A 16,352-nucleotide genomic window follows, 5' to 3' on the forward strand; every position below is an offset into this window, starting at 1 on the left:
AAATGACAAAGCCATGCGTTTAGAGAGGTGTCCATATTTCTTATGCTTTGTTATTGCAGAACTGAAACAAAACAAAACAAAAAAAATGCCAATGTCAATTTGACCAGAGTGTGGCGCTATTTATCTTAACCCACACATTTACAAAAAGTTCACAAATTCACAACAGCGCCGCTGTGTGTGTGTGTGTGTGTGTGTGTGTGTGTGTGTGTGTGTGTGTGTGTGTGTGTGTGTGTGTGTGTGTGTGTGTGTGTGTGTGTGTGTGTGTGTGTGTGAAAATATATAATTATTATTCACAATTCTTTGAACAAGCATTTAAAAAAAGAAAGTACATACATTCATTTATAAACTGTTGAACCGAAATCAGTTCAACTTTACTTCAATAGCATCTATCTATCTATCTATCTATCTATCTATCTATCTATCTATCTATCTATCTATCTATCTATCTATCTATCTATCTATCTATCTATCTATCTATCTATCTATCTATCTATCTATCTATCTATCTATCTATCTATCTATCTATCTGATCTGTTGCTGCGCTCCAACACTGACGCCTACATTTCCCACAAGTCCGAGCGGCACAGATACGTCGCCGAAGATCTTGCGCGTGCGTCCAGGTCTCCACTGCGCGGAGATGAGCGGCTCGAGGCGATCCCCGTGACTCCGCCGGCGAGGCTCGTGCAGGCGTCGGAGATGTCCCTTTCGTCCACACGGAGCCTTGACACGAGCGGCCGGAGGAGGAGGAGGCCGGCCGAACTCGCGCACGGTCAGTTGTTCTCGTGACGGCTCGTGCATAATACACGCAACTTCAACGGCGCCGTAAATGCATTCTACCATTTTTATTCTGCGTGCATTCGGACTCTGTGGCCGGGGGGTGAAGGGTGCTGTCACTGAGACATGGGGACAGTCAGGTGGCTCCTATGAGTTGTGTAGATAGAGGGGGGTCCACCACTGTTTGTGCGCGTGAGTATATGCCTGTTCTCCAGTACGAGTGGGGGGCGTCAACCTGCTGTCGTCTGACCCATGGGGACATATTTAATTGTTTTAAGGTTTGATTATGACGATTTGGGTTATTAAAACGAGTTTAGACTCAACCTCTAAATGTAAAACATACAAACAGGGGGGGCAGGAACCAGTTGATTTATTCACCTTCCTTGGAAACAGGCAAGATTTCAGTTTGGTTTTTGTTTTTTTGTTTTTTTGAGAGGGACGATTTGAACGGTCAACTAAAACGTTTTAAAGTCAAGTCATTTGTTACAATTTAGTTGTAACATCCATGCATCCGTGACCTGCCCAGGGTGTATCTTTCTGTCGCCCACACTCACTGGGATTGGCTCCAGCAACCCACCACCCTGAACTGGATAAGTTGGATATAAGATGAATGAATGGATCCATCCATCCATCCATCCATCCATCCATCAGATTCACAGGGAAAACACACCTATAGGTACTTTGAGGTCACCAGTTAACCTCAGCCTGTTGAGAACCAGGCTTAGAAAATACAGGCATCAAATGAAGGATACTTCAGGTAGCATACTGTATAAATAGCACTTACGGTAACTTTAATAAGCACTTCAAGAAGATTGTCCATTAAAAGTTGACCTTTACACATTGTCATTCCTTGCACGGGAGCGATAGTTAATGTTATTTAAGCGTTACTATATTAGGGAAACCTAGACAAAACGGAATGAGGAAAGAGGAAGTAAAACAAGACTCCCTGTAAGTATGTGGTCTGCTGAAAAGGAGAACTCACAATAACAACAACTTTATCCTATTATCAAATATTCCTCGATTTCTTCTGCATATTGGATTTTTTTTTGTAAATTGTCAGAAATGAATCTTGATTAAAAAAATACATTTTACTGCCTGGTGTGATGCAAACGTGATGAACACAATTTGAAAATCATAAAAAAAACAATGTTGATATATACATATATTACACGTGAGGCTGTCCGGTTTGATTTGAAAACTGCGTCTTTGCCTCTTCTGAAAGCTGCAGATCGTTTCAGTACACTCAAGTGCACAATAAAATAGTTGATCCTATCCTGTTGCTGATGACACAAATTCAGCACTTTTCACTTTTTAATTCTACAACCATAAAGACAAAAATAAATCAAATTCAATCACAATCACAAAGGTAAAGAAAGGTCAACAATGCAGATATAGGAAGGAGCTCCACATTAGTAAAACTGAATGCGGTTTTGAAATTTTTATTTTTTTTCCAATCTGGCAAATCACAATTTTAAGCTCTGTTATGTCAAAAAGTCTTTTAATGGATTTATGATTCTACATTATCTCGGTGGGAGAGAAAAAACAAAAGAAGTTTGTGCTGCACCGTTGTACATTTTAAAAACACCCAAACGCTTTCGACACTGTTTGTGTGCTTGGTTTTGCAGATGCTTCGTGCGAACGTGATTTTCAGGAAAGTCTTAACCAAGAAAATGACTTTGATCAACTGTGCGCCCCTCAAACTGCTTCGACGCTCGTCTCCCCGCCGTCCTCGCTGCACTCCTTGGGTCTTACAACAAAATGCATGTGTGCGCACGCATGTGAGTACACTGTGGCGACTCAGTGACGGTACGGTTTCCATCTCGTCACCTCCATGACGTATCGTGGCCGTCCTTGTCGCTTTTGAATTCAGGCGCGGGCCATCAAGTGTGTGAGGAGAGCTGGGAGGAGATCCCCAGCAAAAGGACCATCAGGGCCGAAAACGAGGTGGAAGCCAACAAACTGGTCAACAACTACCGGGTGAGAGTTCGACTGCACCTCCTGCACCGGCGATACTGAGGAAGACTGAGCTGAGGAGGAAGACGACAGACCAAGGAAAGTCTAAGTTTTGTATTGGTGGGTCTCAGTTTGGTTTCAGGAAGTGGAAAAGCCACGTGACGGCACGGCCGTTTGAAGTCCGGTCAGACGTTGTGAAGGAGCTCTACTCCGAACTGAACGTCGTTAAACCACACGCAGGTCCAGGTACGGAGTTTCAGTTTCTTTAAAAGAAAAATATATATATATGTTGTCTACACCACATTGATTCAGAAACGACCGTCTGTCTGACTGCGTTCGATTACCCTCATGTCTGGAGTTTCCTCAGATCATTGCAAGGATTGAACGTCTGTTTCGGACTTGGCTGTTTTACCGTACATTCTATAAATTGCCCTCAAACTGCGGCACCAAACTTACAATCATAGCGATTATAATCCAGTAATGTTCTGCTGGTAAAGTAGTATAAGTGACCATGAGAGGAGGATGGATTTGATCATAAACAGAACACCCCCCCCCCCCCAAAAAAAAAAATGTCCCCAACTTACCAGAGGAAGGATCCATTGACCAATAGGTTGGAAAACACAAACGCCTTCCCAGAAAACCACACTCTCGTTATGTCATCTCTTTGAGTGATTGCTGCAGCAAGATGGGTACAGTCTGATTGCACATGAAGAACCCCTTTGTGACATTGACCTTTTGTACGGCTTTGGGTGTGAACGTGGGCAGTTTGTGATAGAAGAGACACATTTTCCTCAGTACTTCTCCTCCTGACGACACATTTCATTAGAAGTAGCAGTTATGAGTAACACACGACGTAACGACGACCATAAAGTGAGTTAAACTCTGTTTCATTCCCACTGACGAGGCTATAATAGAAGCTCCAGTAGAATACAGTCAAAGACCCTGGCATGAGAGGTGGTGTTTCTTTTAAAGCTTCAGAAACACACGAACTCAGCTTAATTCACATGTTACATTTAAGGAATTTAAAAAAAAACGGGTGGAGAGTTGATGACGTGATTCTGCTTGGTTTTCACGCGTCAGGTCAGCTCATCACACTTGGAAACATCCTGTACGTGTTCCTCTTCGGCTGGTGGGTCGCTCTGACTTACTTTCTGGTCAGCCTACTGATGTTCGTCACCGTTGCCGGAGTGCCATACGGTAGGTGAACCGATCGGCATCAGAGGGTGGTATTAGTTTTATTGCCCGCCTTCCGTCTGACACGTCTGTTTTCCCCAATCGTCTTCAGGGAAACTCTGCTGGAAATTGTGCCGCTACTTTCTGTGGCCGTTTGGCAGCTCCATCCACGAGGTACCGTTGTTCCAGGTTGCGACTCCTTTTCACTTCTGCAAATTGAAGTGTGGTTTCTGACCAGTGGACCCTGCCATTTCCTCACAGTCTCTGCATACTTGTGGTCACGGAAGCAGAAGTTGATCTTTTCTCATTCATGCCACAAAAAAATCTGCAATACTCGAGGTTGTTTCTCGTTGCTTCGAGCGCAGTCGCCTCAGTATATAGCCACGTTGTAACACCTGCATTTCCTCAACTCGTGCCAGCAGCGTTCTGCTTTCATACACCGCAAATATGAAATTGTGTACCAGTCCATGACTGCTGAGAATCCATTTGCAGTTTGTTCTTCTTGTACGTGACTGTCAACCGACCACTATTGTCTGTTTGATTTCATTTAGCCCTTTTATACAGTGACAAGCATTTATAGTTAGTGGCGCCATCGATTTTAACTGCCAGCACAGCTACTATACAGGGAAATGTATACGTTTCCAAACGTGAACGGTCGGCAGACGCCTTTGCGAAAAAGCCCGAGGCGGCAGATTTTGGTTTTGTTCGTTCCAGGTTGGAGACGCAGTGAGGACCTGTTGTGAACAAGCTCCAGACTGTGGGTGCGACTCCAATCCAGATGAGGACTCGTCACGCGTTCTGCTGCCTTCAGCCATGGAGGTGCCAGCGCAGGAGGTGGCAGGGCGGCCTGCACGCACGCCTTACTGGGTAACTTGTCCATATTTACGTCCGTTTAGAGTCCAGCGATAGATTCGTGAATCGACGTCAAACCGAAACGGGAAATGGAAGTTAACTTGTCCTCGCTTTTTCTGTTGCGCAGCGTCGCTTCTCTACATACGTCTGGCTGCTGCTGGGCTACCCTCTTCTGGCGGCCGTTCACTCCCTGGCCTGCCTCGTATCCTGGATCCTGGTCTTTACCATCCCAGTGTCCAAGATGAACGCACACACTCTGGGCGTCATTCTCCTCCTGCCGCCGGAAGACGTCGCCATCTCCGCCACGGCGACGAGAGCGGTAACCGCCGCTGGTTTTGATCCCGGAGAGACGTTAAGACACAAGTTTGAATATTTCTTTTTTGACCCCCCTCCCCCAGACTCAAGGCTCTGAGAGCAGAGCGCTGCTGTGCTGCTACCATGCTGCCAACTGGTACTACTACAAGTACACTGTCGACGGTATCAATGTGTTTGCTGTCAGTATCCTTGACCATCGAAGTGCATCAGTAACTTTGTCATGCTTTGCTAATAAAGTATTATATGTTTTGTTTTTTTTGTTTTTTTTTAACCCATCCTCATATTCAGGTTATTTTTTTTATTGCTATTTGCAGATTTGATCATCGGCAGAAGTGTTCATTCTTGTGAATGAAATCGATTGAGTCAGCGTTTATTTAAATTGCAATAAAAATGAATGGTTGGCTATTTAAACAGGATCAATTCATGGGGATTATGAGGAAAAAAAGGCCCGTATCACTATGATATGATCTCCCTATTACAAATCTCACCTGCTGAATGATAGTAAAAATCAAAACTGCCAAAAGAGTTTGCAGTTTTCTTATGTTTCAGTTTAGTTTGCTCTAAATCTGTTCATTCTCAATGTCGTCTTTGCAACCCGTTTTCACCTTTGACCTCCGGCTCAGACCTCCTCCCTCTGGTAATCATTGCTTTGGTAATCGGATACATTGACAGAGAAAATGTTTACATCGGCTCTTATGCAAAGTTTGCCGTCGCCATCAGCTCCATCGTCCCTCTGTCCTACTACATCGGCATGGGCATTGCCAGGTGAGCAGTTTTTCATCTACACAACATTTTAATTACGACCTTCTAATGCTGATGTTGTATTCTTTTTTTTCTTATTCCATTTATAGTCTCTCGGCTCAGAGTAACTTCGCAGTGGGCGCCGTTGTCAATGCCACCTTCGGCTCCATCACGGAGTTAACTTTTTACATCACTGCCCTTCTCAGAGGTCACCGGGCAGACAACCCGTGTCTGCAAGAGGTCGTTAAAGCGGCGCTGACCGGCACGCTGCTCGGCTGCATCCTCTTCATCCCCGTGAGCCAAACCGCATTATTCACACCAAATCTTCTGATAACGTGGAAGATTGTCTTTTTGGCTTGATATTTCATATATTCTTTAATTGTGAGAATTATGGCCCCGAATTGGAAAACAATAGGAAACATCTTATGAAGTATATATCAATTATATATAATGAAAAGCTTAACATTTTTCAGTTTGTGTATTAAAGTGGGGGAAGAAAAAAATGACCCTTTCCACTTTTGCCAGAAGTCTCTCATTGATCATCATTTTTAACAAACTGCTGTGGAATAATATCAAACCAATATCTTTGTATATGTGTGCACAATATACATGCACAAATGTAAACAATTTGCAGAGCAACACGAGGTAATTGCATCAATGAATAGGTTTCTTACAGATCTTCACATATTGATTTATATTTCGTCATACAAAGAATTCTATAAGTATTTTGTGGTAGGTTTTTTTTAATGCAGTGCTATAATGGTTTTTTCACCTTTTAACATTTATCGATGATATTTTATTGATTCGGTAAGTGTGAATGAGACTTCTTGTTATTTTTTTCCCCTTCAGGGCATCTGCATGATCATCGGAGGCCTGAGACACAGCGAGCAAAGATTCAGCAGCCGCTGTACAGGAGTGAGCTCTGCACTGCTGTTCATCTCCGTCGGAGGCAAGTAGCGAATCAGAGGTCGCCTCTGAAAGCAGGAATTTGAAAGACAGAGGGAACACAGTTTTAGGAAACTTTCTAAAAAAAAAAAAAAAAAGGTGCCAACAGCCTCGATTAGTGTTCCAGTAAAAAAACGACAACATAATACAGTACGGGAGTTGAACAGTGTTCTCTCCTCTCTCGCCAGGGGTTTTTGCCCCCACGCTCTTCTCCAAGGTCTACGGCACCCTGGTGTGCGACGCCTGCACCAACTCCACCGGAGGAAATGGCACGGGCAACGGCAGCGGGCCCTTCGTCTGCCACAGCTGTCACTACGATCTGGTCAGTGTCCAGGAGCGGCGGCAAGACCTCCCAACACCCCCCCCCCCCCCCCCCCCCCTCGCCACACGATTAATTTACACGCTCCTTTTCTACCTTTGCTTGACAGAACAACGGTTCATTCTTTCACAACCACGTTGAGTAAGTATTGTTTACGTTTCACGTCGTTTTCCTCGGCTAAATAAGAATAACTGACTTCATTATCACTACGATTTACTTATGTGTGTGTTTGTGTGTGAGAGAGTGTGTGTGTGTGTGTGTGTGTGTGTGTGTGTGTGTGTGTGTGTGTGTGTGTGTGTGTGTGTGTGAAACTTTTCCACATGTTGTCACATTACAGTCACTAGTAATTTGATTTTATGTGAAAGACCAACACAACATGCTGCTTAGTCTTGATGTGGAAGGAAACTGAAACTGAAAAAAAAAGGCTAAAATCTGAATTATGAATACCCAATGTTTATCAGCACGGATTGTGTTTATCACTCACATAGTCGCAAAAGCTCCCAGAATAGAGTTTTCTGTGTAGAGTTTGCACGTTCCTCTAGTGCCTACCTGGATTTTTTTTAAATTTGCATCTTGATACCTTTGGTTTTTTGTCGTTTCCAGGCCTCTGGTGTACACCGTGTCCGCCCTCCTGCCCGCCGCCTACATCATCGGTCTGATCTTTACACTCAAGACACACTCCCACATCTACGATGTCCATGTTGGCGAAGGACAGGGTATGAGTCACACCCTGGAGGTCACAGCTGATCACCATGCTGCGTTCACACTTTTGCTGTTTGTTTTTTTACTGACTTCTAGATGCGCAGTTGTGTAAACTGTCTTTCTGCGCAGTGGCCGACCACCACGGGGCAGTGGTCCACTGGTCACGGTTGAAGTCGCTGGTCATCCTCATCATCGCCACCCTGCTCACGTCAGCTTGTGCCGACCTGGCCACCGAGCACATCCAGCCCATACTGAGTCAGCCCAACGTCTCTCAGGTGAGGATCCAGAGAGCGTCGGGAGCATCGGGGTGGAGTTTGTTTCTGACGACTTGTTAACGAATCCCTTTTCCTCTTCCAGTATTTCATCGGCGTGACGCTTCTTGCGATGGTCGCCGAAATCCCGGAAATTGTTAACGGGATCCAGTTTGCTTTGCAGAACAACATTAGCCTGAGGTCATTGCTCTCATTCTTGCTTTAACAGATTGAACGAGTGGTCTGTCACATTAACGAAATCAAGTTTTGATAAAGTTTCTCTCGTTTATTCAGCTTGGAGGTCGGAAGCTCTACTGCCGTGCAGGTCTGCATGCTCCAGATTCCAATACTGGTTGTCTTTAATGCCATTTATGTAAGACGTCGTTCATCTCGTCGTCATTTTCATTTGATCACGCAAATACAGAGCCTTTCCTGTCGCAGATGTTATTTTCTCTGATCAGACACCATCTGTCCCTTTTTCTCTTTTTTTTTTGCTCAGGATGTGGGATTCGTGCTGTTGTTCAGTGACCTGCACCTGTGGACCAGCATCTTCAGCGTCATCCTGGTCAACTACATATTCATGGACGGGAAGTCAGATTATTTTCAAGGTATGTTTTTTTTTTTTGTTTGAGCATGTTGCGAACACAAGGACAAAATTTAGACATTGACAAAGCCAGAATTTACACGCTTCTGTTCTCTTTAACACCAGTAACCAACACCTGTACAGTACTGTTGTAGCCAAGCCAAGTGTCAAATGGTCAGGTAGAGACTCCATAAACTTTGCATTAAAGATAATAAAAAAAGAAGATAAAACCGAAGTGGCTGACAGATCAGATCAATGAGACTTTGTGAGAACAAAAAACTTTGTGCTCCAGTTTGCTAGTTCGATGCAGCCGACACTGATCTTGTGGTCGTGTCTCCTCAGGTACAGCTCTGGTGGTCGTTTACCTCATCCTCCTCTCTCTGTACTTCTTCGCTCCATCACCAGCAGGCTGTTGACACTCCTCCACCCTCGGTGGTCTTCTTCCGCCTTAAAACATTGACGCGTCAATCTTAAACTCGATTTCTTATTTTCCTTAACTAAAGATTGAAAATACGTTTTTCCATCTCAGGTTGAACTTTGTTAAATGAACCTATGACTCCTTATGAAAGATATATAGTTTTTAAGCTAAAATATTCAGATTGCTAACTTATAGTCTTTGTAAACTAAAGGAGAGAAAAGCTGTATTTTTGTAATGAAAGAATACATCGTGACGTGCACAAATGGGATTTTAAGTTGCGGTCGTAGCAAAAAAAAAAAAGTGTTCATTTTATCTTTGAAACAATATGGTACGTGTTCTTAAATCATTATATCCTGAAGTTATAAATGAGGCATGGCTGGCTGTGCTTCACAAGAAAAGATGATCAATAGCAAATACAAATGAGTCAATAAAACATTTTGGAAAAAAACCCCAGCTGCCTGTGTTTTTATTGTTGGTACAGACTGAAATTACAAAACAATGTCCATCGAGCCACGTTTGCCTTTAAGAAGACATGAAGATTTTCCTCCCAGGAGATTTTTTGTAAAGTGACATGCACACCATACAGACATGCAAAAGATTGTTGAACTTCCATCAACATCAAAAAATGATGTGAATATAAACACGTCAATCTTAAGCAATGCGGCACATTTACCGAATTCAGCGCGCCGTAACGCAGAACGCTTCAAAAACGATCCAGAAATAAGGCCTCGTGTCAAAGGAAATAGGTGGAATGTCAAGAAAAAGAAAAAGAAAAAAGGGCTTTGCGGTACAATTTCTTACCAGAAGGCCTTCGGTTGTTATTGCATGGACACAGTTAACATGGGATAAAATGCTCATATAATAATAGGCGAGGGGTGAAAGAAAGAAAAACCAAACAAAACTGGAAAAATAAAAAAGGCCATGGTGTCTTGGTATCAACAGCCAGGAGCATCCGTGCAGTGTTTAATCTTTACCGTACACAGGAAGTGTTCATGTACCCAAATATGGCTCCTTCAACTGATTGCAGTACTTCACATTTTGAGAACAGCATGCACACCTTCGCTTTGAGTTTTTTTTGCCCAATATTAAAGCTGCAAAAAAAAAAGTTTGAAATTGTAGTAACATCTTAAGAAAACCAATGTTACATTATTAAAATGGTAAAAAAATGGGGAGTTTGGGCTTTAAGGATAAAGCTACATGTTCAGGTACATCTCAGATATTCGTAATAAAATAAAAGAGCAGCACAGCGATTCAAATAAATAAGTAGTATTTTTCTATATGTATAGCAGGAAAAGAAACAGCAATAAAAAAGATCAATAGAGCACCTGGTAAACCATACGGGGGGGGGGGGGGGGGGGGGGGGGAAGCACAGTTTGAATAATGAAACCATTAAAAAAAACTCTAAAACAACTGGTTCACAGAGATTGTTTAAAAAATTAAAAAAAAGAATATGTTTGGTCAATTCAGAAGGCACAAAATGAAGAAAGAAAAGGCTTGAGGGTCACTGTGCAGCTCCAGCTGGGTAAATTCTTAATGTAACAAGAAGCAGGAAGTTCACAGTGATGCTGCTGTATGTTTTAACAGAGGCTTCCGGCTTTCTTCAATTAGAACGTGAAAAGCATCGTTGTTTGGCGCCCTTTCCGTGTCTTTAAGGAGTGCATGCAGTGTGCAGGGCATTTTAATAAACGCAAAAAAAACCTCCAGAACCAGTGGTAACGTTCATCCTATTTTCAGTCAAGTTGTCTTTAGAGTGTCGGTCGCCTCACGCAACGCAAGTAACTGTGGCTTTTAAAGAAAAAAACCAACATCCGGACATGTTTTTTTTTTTAAAAGCACACATTTGCACTAAAAGTAAAAAAAAAAAAAAGGCATTCAATGTTAAGTGACATCAGGTTTTTTTTTTTTCCCCCCCGCCTGTTCAAAAGTCATTTTACAAGCCGCCTGGCACGCCGCCCCCCCTTCAGTCTCGCGTTTGTCTATTTGAGACGCTGGACGAAGGCGTGCGTCAGTCCCAGGCCGAGCAGCTGCAGGCTGGACAGGTGGGCGAGGTGAGGGAAGGTCTTCAGGAGTTTCTCCCAGGTGAGTTCCAGCAGGCTGGGCGCCACCAGCCACACCTTGTACAGAGAACCCGTCCTCCTGTTCCCGGACATGTTGACCACGCCGCCGTGGACGTACATGCAGCCGGCCTGAGGGAAGCGGGACACGCGGAGACGGATCAAGAGATCATAAGAAAAACTTTTTCACGTTTTTTTTTTTTTTTTGTGTCGTTGTCGTTTCCTCCCCTAAACCACACACGGCCTCTCAAAGTTCCCGTTACGACATCTTTAAACGTGTCGACACACTGTTTTTTTTTTTTTTTTTTTTAAAGATAATTGAAGTGTTGAGTCTCCTGTGTGTGTGTGTGTGTGTGTGTGTGTGTGTGTGTGTGTGTGTGTGTGTGTGTGTGTGTGTGTGTGTGTGTGTGTGTGTGTGTGTGTGTGTGTGTGTGTGTGTGTGTGTGTGTGTGTGTGTGTGTGTGTGTGTGTGTGTGTGTGTGTGTGTGTGTGTGATACTGACCGGCGTGACTGCGGCGCAGTGAAAGTAGGCCGGCTCTGGCATGACGGCAGGGAGCCTGGTCCACTGGTGAGTCTGCAGGTTCAGCTTCCACAGGTCGGACAGGATCTGCTCCCCATTATAACCCCCACATATAAACACCTCTGGATCCAAGAACGAAGGAGGACAGCATGAGAAAGACGCGCTCCAGGAGAAGGTTTTGTTCAGACAACAAGCTGTGGAAATACACGCTCACCATCTTTGACCTGCACACAACTGTGACATCGACGGGCGGAAGGATATCCTGTTGCAATCATCATGGAAGAAAATGGATTTAATATGTCGTTTTTTTTCCCCCCCACTTGCTTTTGTTTCTGAAGCTTGGTCACAAACCTATTTTGTCTTGAGGTTTAGTTGCTATTTCTTCCCAGTAGTTTGTCTCCAGGTTATATGCGTGAATCTGACAACGAAAAAAATGGAACTCGAATTAATAAAAAAAAATCCCAAACTGAAAACATTTCTCATTGCAAGATGTCCTCTTACTTTGTCCAGCGGATACGATGTCCAGGACGTCCCGCCTCCTAAAATGTATATTCTCTGTCCGTCGTGAGCGAGCTCATGTCTATACCTGACAAATCACAAATCCAATAAAAATAAATGGGACAATGAAACGACTGTGGCCGTCAATAGTTGGAAAGATTTTTTTTCTAAACAGTTCTACAAATGCTTGGACGATGCATTTAATGCAAACTGGATCTAAAAAGGAGAACGTGATGAATCGCAGATTCCCCAGTTTAACGCAATAAGAGTATGCAGTGTTCGCAGTGCATTTGTGTGTATGAAAATACACAACATTGAAGATTTTGGGGGCATTTTTTTTTTATATGAAGAAAAATGTGGTTTTATGCAAACTGCAGACCATTGCGTATCACTATGACGGCCCGTGCGACCAACCTCTCTTCGGGCAGGTCTGCGGGTGCGTTGTTGGGTTTAAGGTGGGTCCACTCCCTGGTGGTCAAGTCCAGCCTGTGTAGGTCTGTGCTGTAAAGGTAGCCCGTCGTGCCTCCAAACACATACAGGTATCCATTTATAATGACCATCGCCTGAGAACAGACAACTCCCATGAATGTTTGACGGCAGGAAAACAACACTAAACAGATATTTTACATACAGGTACAGAGCCTGCTACCTGTCCGTAGATCTTGTTGGGCTTCTTCCCTCTGCAGTTCAGCAGATTCCATCGCTTGTACTGAACATTGCAAACGTGGACGTCATTGCCGTTGTTCTCGCCAAAAGGAATCCCGGTACCGCCGAACACAAGCAGGTTGTTCCCATGTAAGACCGCTGGGAGAAACAGAGAGAGACGTTATAATCATTAATAGTGAGCGGAGAAAAATGAAAGAAAAGCGGCCGATTTGCACATCATATTGCATTTTGAAGGCAGGAGCGGTCGTCACCTGACATGGAAGCGAGCTCTGTGGGCATGTAGCCCTCGGTGCGGACCTGCTGCCAAGAGGCTGTGGCGAAATGAAACCGCCACAGCTCTCTGAAGAGCGGGTAGTCCTCATTCTCCGAACCGCCCGCTTCCTCAAAGTCGGGGTTGTAACCCCCGAACACGTACAGGTTGCTGTTGTCTGCAACGCAACGGTGTCCACTGCGGGCAGGGGGGACACAGTGTCCTGTGCAAAAAATAAATATACATATATATGGGAGGATGACACACTTTTTTTGATACACAATGCCTATTTGAAATGAATATGACATAGAGTTGCCTCTTCAGCCCATCCAGTACCTTCTCTTAGAAACCTGTTGGGGATCCTCAAGTTGGGACAGGAAGGGGAGAAGATGCGTCGAGCCTGAAGCCACCGTGCTCGTTTTTTGGAAACTAAAAGAGCCGCCACACACACAGAAAAAAAGAAAACATACATTTCTCATGGACTACTTGCACCTTTTAATGACAATGGTAGTAAACACATTGTAGTTGGTGAGGAAAATAAATTATTACATTGTGCCAGTCGTTGGTTTCAGAAGCTGTGCAATTTGTTTTTAATGTTCAGTTAACTAACCAATACAATTTGCCAAGTATGACAGTTTCTAAATCCCAAGTTTTATCCTTTTCTATTTAAGCATTATTACCATGAAAGTGTGGAGGCAAAGACAGTATTGTTTTTTTTTAAAACATGTTTTCATATTATCATATATATAAATTGCCTTAGTATTGCTTTGAATCAGGCCTAATGGTTTAAGACACATGTTTAAATCTTGTTTTATTCGCATAGATGCCCTGGAATTGCAGCAATCTTTTGACAAAACAAAGCAAATGAAGCCAAGTTGAAGGTATTTACATAGTTTTGAGTTTTTTTTGTTTTTTTTTAATTAGGCGTTAATCCGTATCAATCTCTGCCGTTGCCTGCAGCTTGGAATCCTCCTCGCTTTGTCATTAATCTTAAAGTACACAATCACAACAACAGTTCTGCAGAGAATCAGTGATCGTCGCTGATCTGGCTGCTTCCTTAGCAACGTGAGCTAACTAGCTGCTGCTGCTGCACCAAAAACTCACACAAACAACCCCTGCGGCTCAAAGTCTATTGTGGTCTGGAGGTAAAACAACACTTGGTGTGGACTCCAGCTGCGATCAGGCGCCACGTTCAGTCCGGTTTAAATCGCGGCGCTAGCTTTAGCATTAGGGGCTGGCTTTGTTTACAAACCGGAGTCTCGGGTGGTGGGCCTCCACGACAGTTTCTCAAACTTATTGAGCTGGCTGGAGGTTCCGTCCTGGTCGGGAGACGACATCTTAAACCGGGGAGGCGGCTCACCTCCAGACCTGGACCAGGACCCACTTCGGTCAGTCTCACCAGAGCCCCTGGCATGGGACCGAAAGCTGCGGCTTCACGGAATAAATAAAGACATGGCTCCACTGGACTAGTGAAGTGCGAGTTTGAACGAATCGGTCGAAACGCGCGAGTCACTTTACTGAACGAGTCATGATGAACGGACAACTCGCCCACGACTATACTTTTTTTTTTTTTTTTAGCCTTCGGGTGTCCCTCCTTTCTCCTTATCTTTCGACTTTCACTTAACCCCGTGGATGACGTCACGGGGCTAAGGAAAAGAGATAGGAGGTTTCCTAAAGTAGTCAGTGAAAGGTGTTGGTGTGGCAGTCCAACCGAACTTTCACTTAGTGATGTCATAATTATGCGACGGCAGTGCAAATTAGTGGCATGTCCCTTGGTGGGAGAAAGGACAACAAGTTTCCTAAAATGGACTGCAAAAAAGTGCATTTGGGTTTTGGATTGTTCAATGCAGATTATTGATTTGGTATTGAACTTACATGATCTACGTCCTTTTTCCAACATTGTGAATTTCCCTGAACACCCGGGATGAGCGGGTCCCTTTAAATGTTGTTGCCGCAAGGAATTGTGGGGCAGCATGAGCCTACCTCTTTTGTGAAAGCGTGCATCAGTGGTTCCTTTGCTAAAGGCGACTCTAAAGGAAGCAACAAGCCTCCTTTCCTTTGCTTATTGAGAATTTGGATAGTCTTTATCATGGCCGCCAACACAAAACACTTCCGGGGTTAAGTTAAAGTCAATAAATAAGTGGATGGGAGGGACTTTTCAGACGTACCCATTGTAAAAGCAGGTCAGAACCTTCGTAATATACTCGTTTGCAAAGAGCCACTAACAGACTTACATCTCGACAATAATTCTCTAAGTCAGTTAACGATGAGTAGCGTCATAAACATCACCTCATATCAATCTGCTACACCAGCCTAACTCGCCATTTTTAATACTTCACCATCTGGTACAGTGGTGTGACAAAGCTAACGCTTCCTAAACATTTCCCAGTATGTTCAGCTTGATTGAGGTCTGATAAGATCAAACGATCCACATCTTTTTCATTGTCATCTAAATCTATGAATGATGCCTTGCACACCATGACCTTTGTCACTCTGTAAAAAAAACAAACATGGTGCCTTAAAAATGCACTCACAGTTTAACTTATCCAAACCAATAAAAATGACACAACACAAACATAGGACTATGAAAAGTATAAAATAACTACAGAGGCACACAAAAATACTTGAAAGACTTGTCTATTGACCACAGTGACAAACCCAAATAAAATAAAAATGACTCCAACTCAATGCAAAAACCGAATGAAACACTGCAGACTCAAAAAAAAAAAAAAAGAAAAAGCATGGAAGAATAGAAATCTGATACTGAATGCAAAACACTTTGACATGTATTTAATACTGTAATTTGTTATTTAAATGTTTGATATTTGCCTCCTTTCAGTATGTCTCACTGTGTAGTCTGTGTCCAAGGGCCTACACTTGAGGCGCAGTACTTAATTGCTCTGAGAGTGTAAACCATTGGTGGTAATAATAATAATAATAATAATAATAATAATAATAATAATAATAATAATAATAATAATAACAATAATAATAATAATAATAATATAATACTGATTTAAAAATAAAAAATCAATCCACCTTGTGTATGTTGCTGCTTCCTCCAGCTCCTTTTTCTGGGTTATGGGCGACAGATTAAGTGCAGTTCAACCTCACGTACATGTTATGGGCGAAAAAATAAAAAATACAAATAAAACTCAGGGAGAACATGCAAACTCCACAGTGATCGGGGAGTGTTTTAAGTGTGTGAGAGCCCCTCCTCTGCTCGGCTGGGTCCCGGAGCTCGATGCCACTGGCAAGAGGGAGTCTCCAGGACAGGACGCAGAGAGCAGCCCCGGCCCGGAGCCTCCAAGTGCGGAGCGGAGAGAGAGAGAGGAAGA

At 43.4% G+C, this 16,352-nt stretch overlaps 2 protein-coding genes across 4 annotated transcripts; one reads left to right on the forward strand and one right to left on the reverse strand.

Moving 5' to 3' along the window:
• Positions 1 to 641: 641 nt before the first annotated feature.
• Positions 642 to 9,445, forward strand: cax2 (cation/H+ exchanger protein 2). 3 transcript variants are annotated; one of them, XM_080504571.1, is made up of 20 exons: positions 642 to 769; positions 2,400 to 2,552; positions 2,645 to 2,751; positions 2,859 to 2,973; positions 3,808 to 3,924; positions 4,013 to 4,074; positions 4,615 to 4,767; positions 4,880 to 5,071; positions 5,151 to 5,250; positions 5,691 to 5,832; positions 5,919 to 6,102; positions 6,658 to 6,757; positions 6,942 to 7,075; positions 7,182 to 7,213; positions 7,676 to 7,788; positions 7,871 to 8,049; positions 8,132 to 8,226; positions 8,320 to 8,398; positions 8,525 to 8,633; positions 8,951 to 9,445. In XM_080504571.1, exons 1-20 carry the CDS (start codon positions 697 to 699, stop codon positions 9,022 to 9,024), a joined length of 2,313 nt encoding a protein of 770 aa, XP_080360697.1. In that variant the 5' UTR covers positions 642 to 696; the 3' UTR covers positions 9,025 to 9,445. The 3 variants fall into 3 exon arrangements, with proteins under 3 accessions (XP_080360697.1, XP_080360698.1, XP_080360699.1); XM_080504572.1 differs by having other exon boundaries at positions 7,904 to 8,049; XM_080504573.1 differs by lacking the exon at positions 2,400 to 2,552 and having other exon boundaries at positions 657 to 769.
• A 36-nt stretch (positions 9,446 to 9,481) lies between these two features.
• Positions 9,482 to 14,374, reverse strand: LOC308136268 (kelch domain-containing protein 10-like). The gene is made up of 10 exons (XM_080504534.1): positions 14,267 to 14,374; positions 13,351 to 13,443; positions 13,016 to 13,237; positions 12,748 to 12,902; positions 12,513 to 12,661; positions 12,102 to 12,186; positions 11,952 to 12,018; positions 11,815 to 11,862; positions 11,583 to 11,722; positions 9,482 to 11,212 (listed from the first exon to the last, which is right to left on the reverse strand). Exons 1-10 carry the CDS (start codon positions 14,349 to 14,351, stop codon positions 11,003 to 11,005), a joined length of 1,254 nt encoding a protein of 417 aa, XP_080360660.1. The 5' UTR covers positions 14,352 to 14,374; the 3' UTR covers positions 9,482 to 11,002.
• Positions 14,375 to 16,352: the final 1,978 nt, after the last annotated feature.

The sequence above is a fragment of the Blennius ocellaris genome (assembly GCF_963422515.1).
Source record: "Blennius ocellaris genome assembly, chromosome: 11".
Lineage (NCBI taxonomy): Eukaryota > Metazoa > Chordata > Actinopteri > Blenniiformes > Blenniidae > Blennius > Blennius ocellaris.

Coding starts and splice junctions, on each gene's coding strand:
- LOC308136268 (XM_080504534.1), bottom strand. CDS start 14,351: ATGTCGTCTCCCGACCAGGACGGAACCTCCAGCCAGCTCAATAAGTTT. Junction 13,238..13,350: donor CAACAGGTTTCTAAGAGAAG/GTACTGGATGGG, acceptor TTTTTTGCACAG/GACACTGTGTCCCCCCTGCC. Junction 11,723..11,814: donor TTGTGTGCAGGTCAAAGATG/GTGAGCGTGTAT, acceptor TCTTGGATCCAG/AGGTGTTTATATGTGGGGGT.
- cax2 (XM_080504571.1), top strand. CDS start 697: ATGTCCCTTTCGTCCACACGGAGCCTTGACACGAGCGGCCGGAGGAGG. Junction 3,925..4,012: donor CGTTGCCGGAGTGCCATACG/GTAGGTGAACCG, acceptor AATCGTCTTCAG/GGAAACTCTGCTGGAAATTG. Junction 7,214..7,675: donor TTCTTTCACAACCACGTTGA/GTAAGTATTGTT, acceptor TGTCGTTTCCAG/GCCTCTGGTGTACACCGTGT.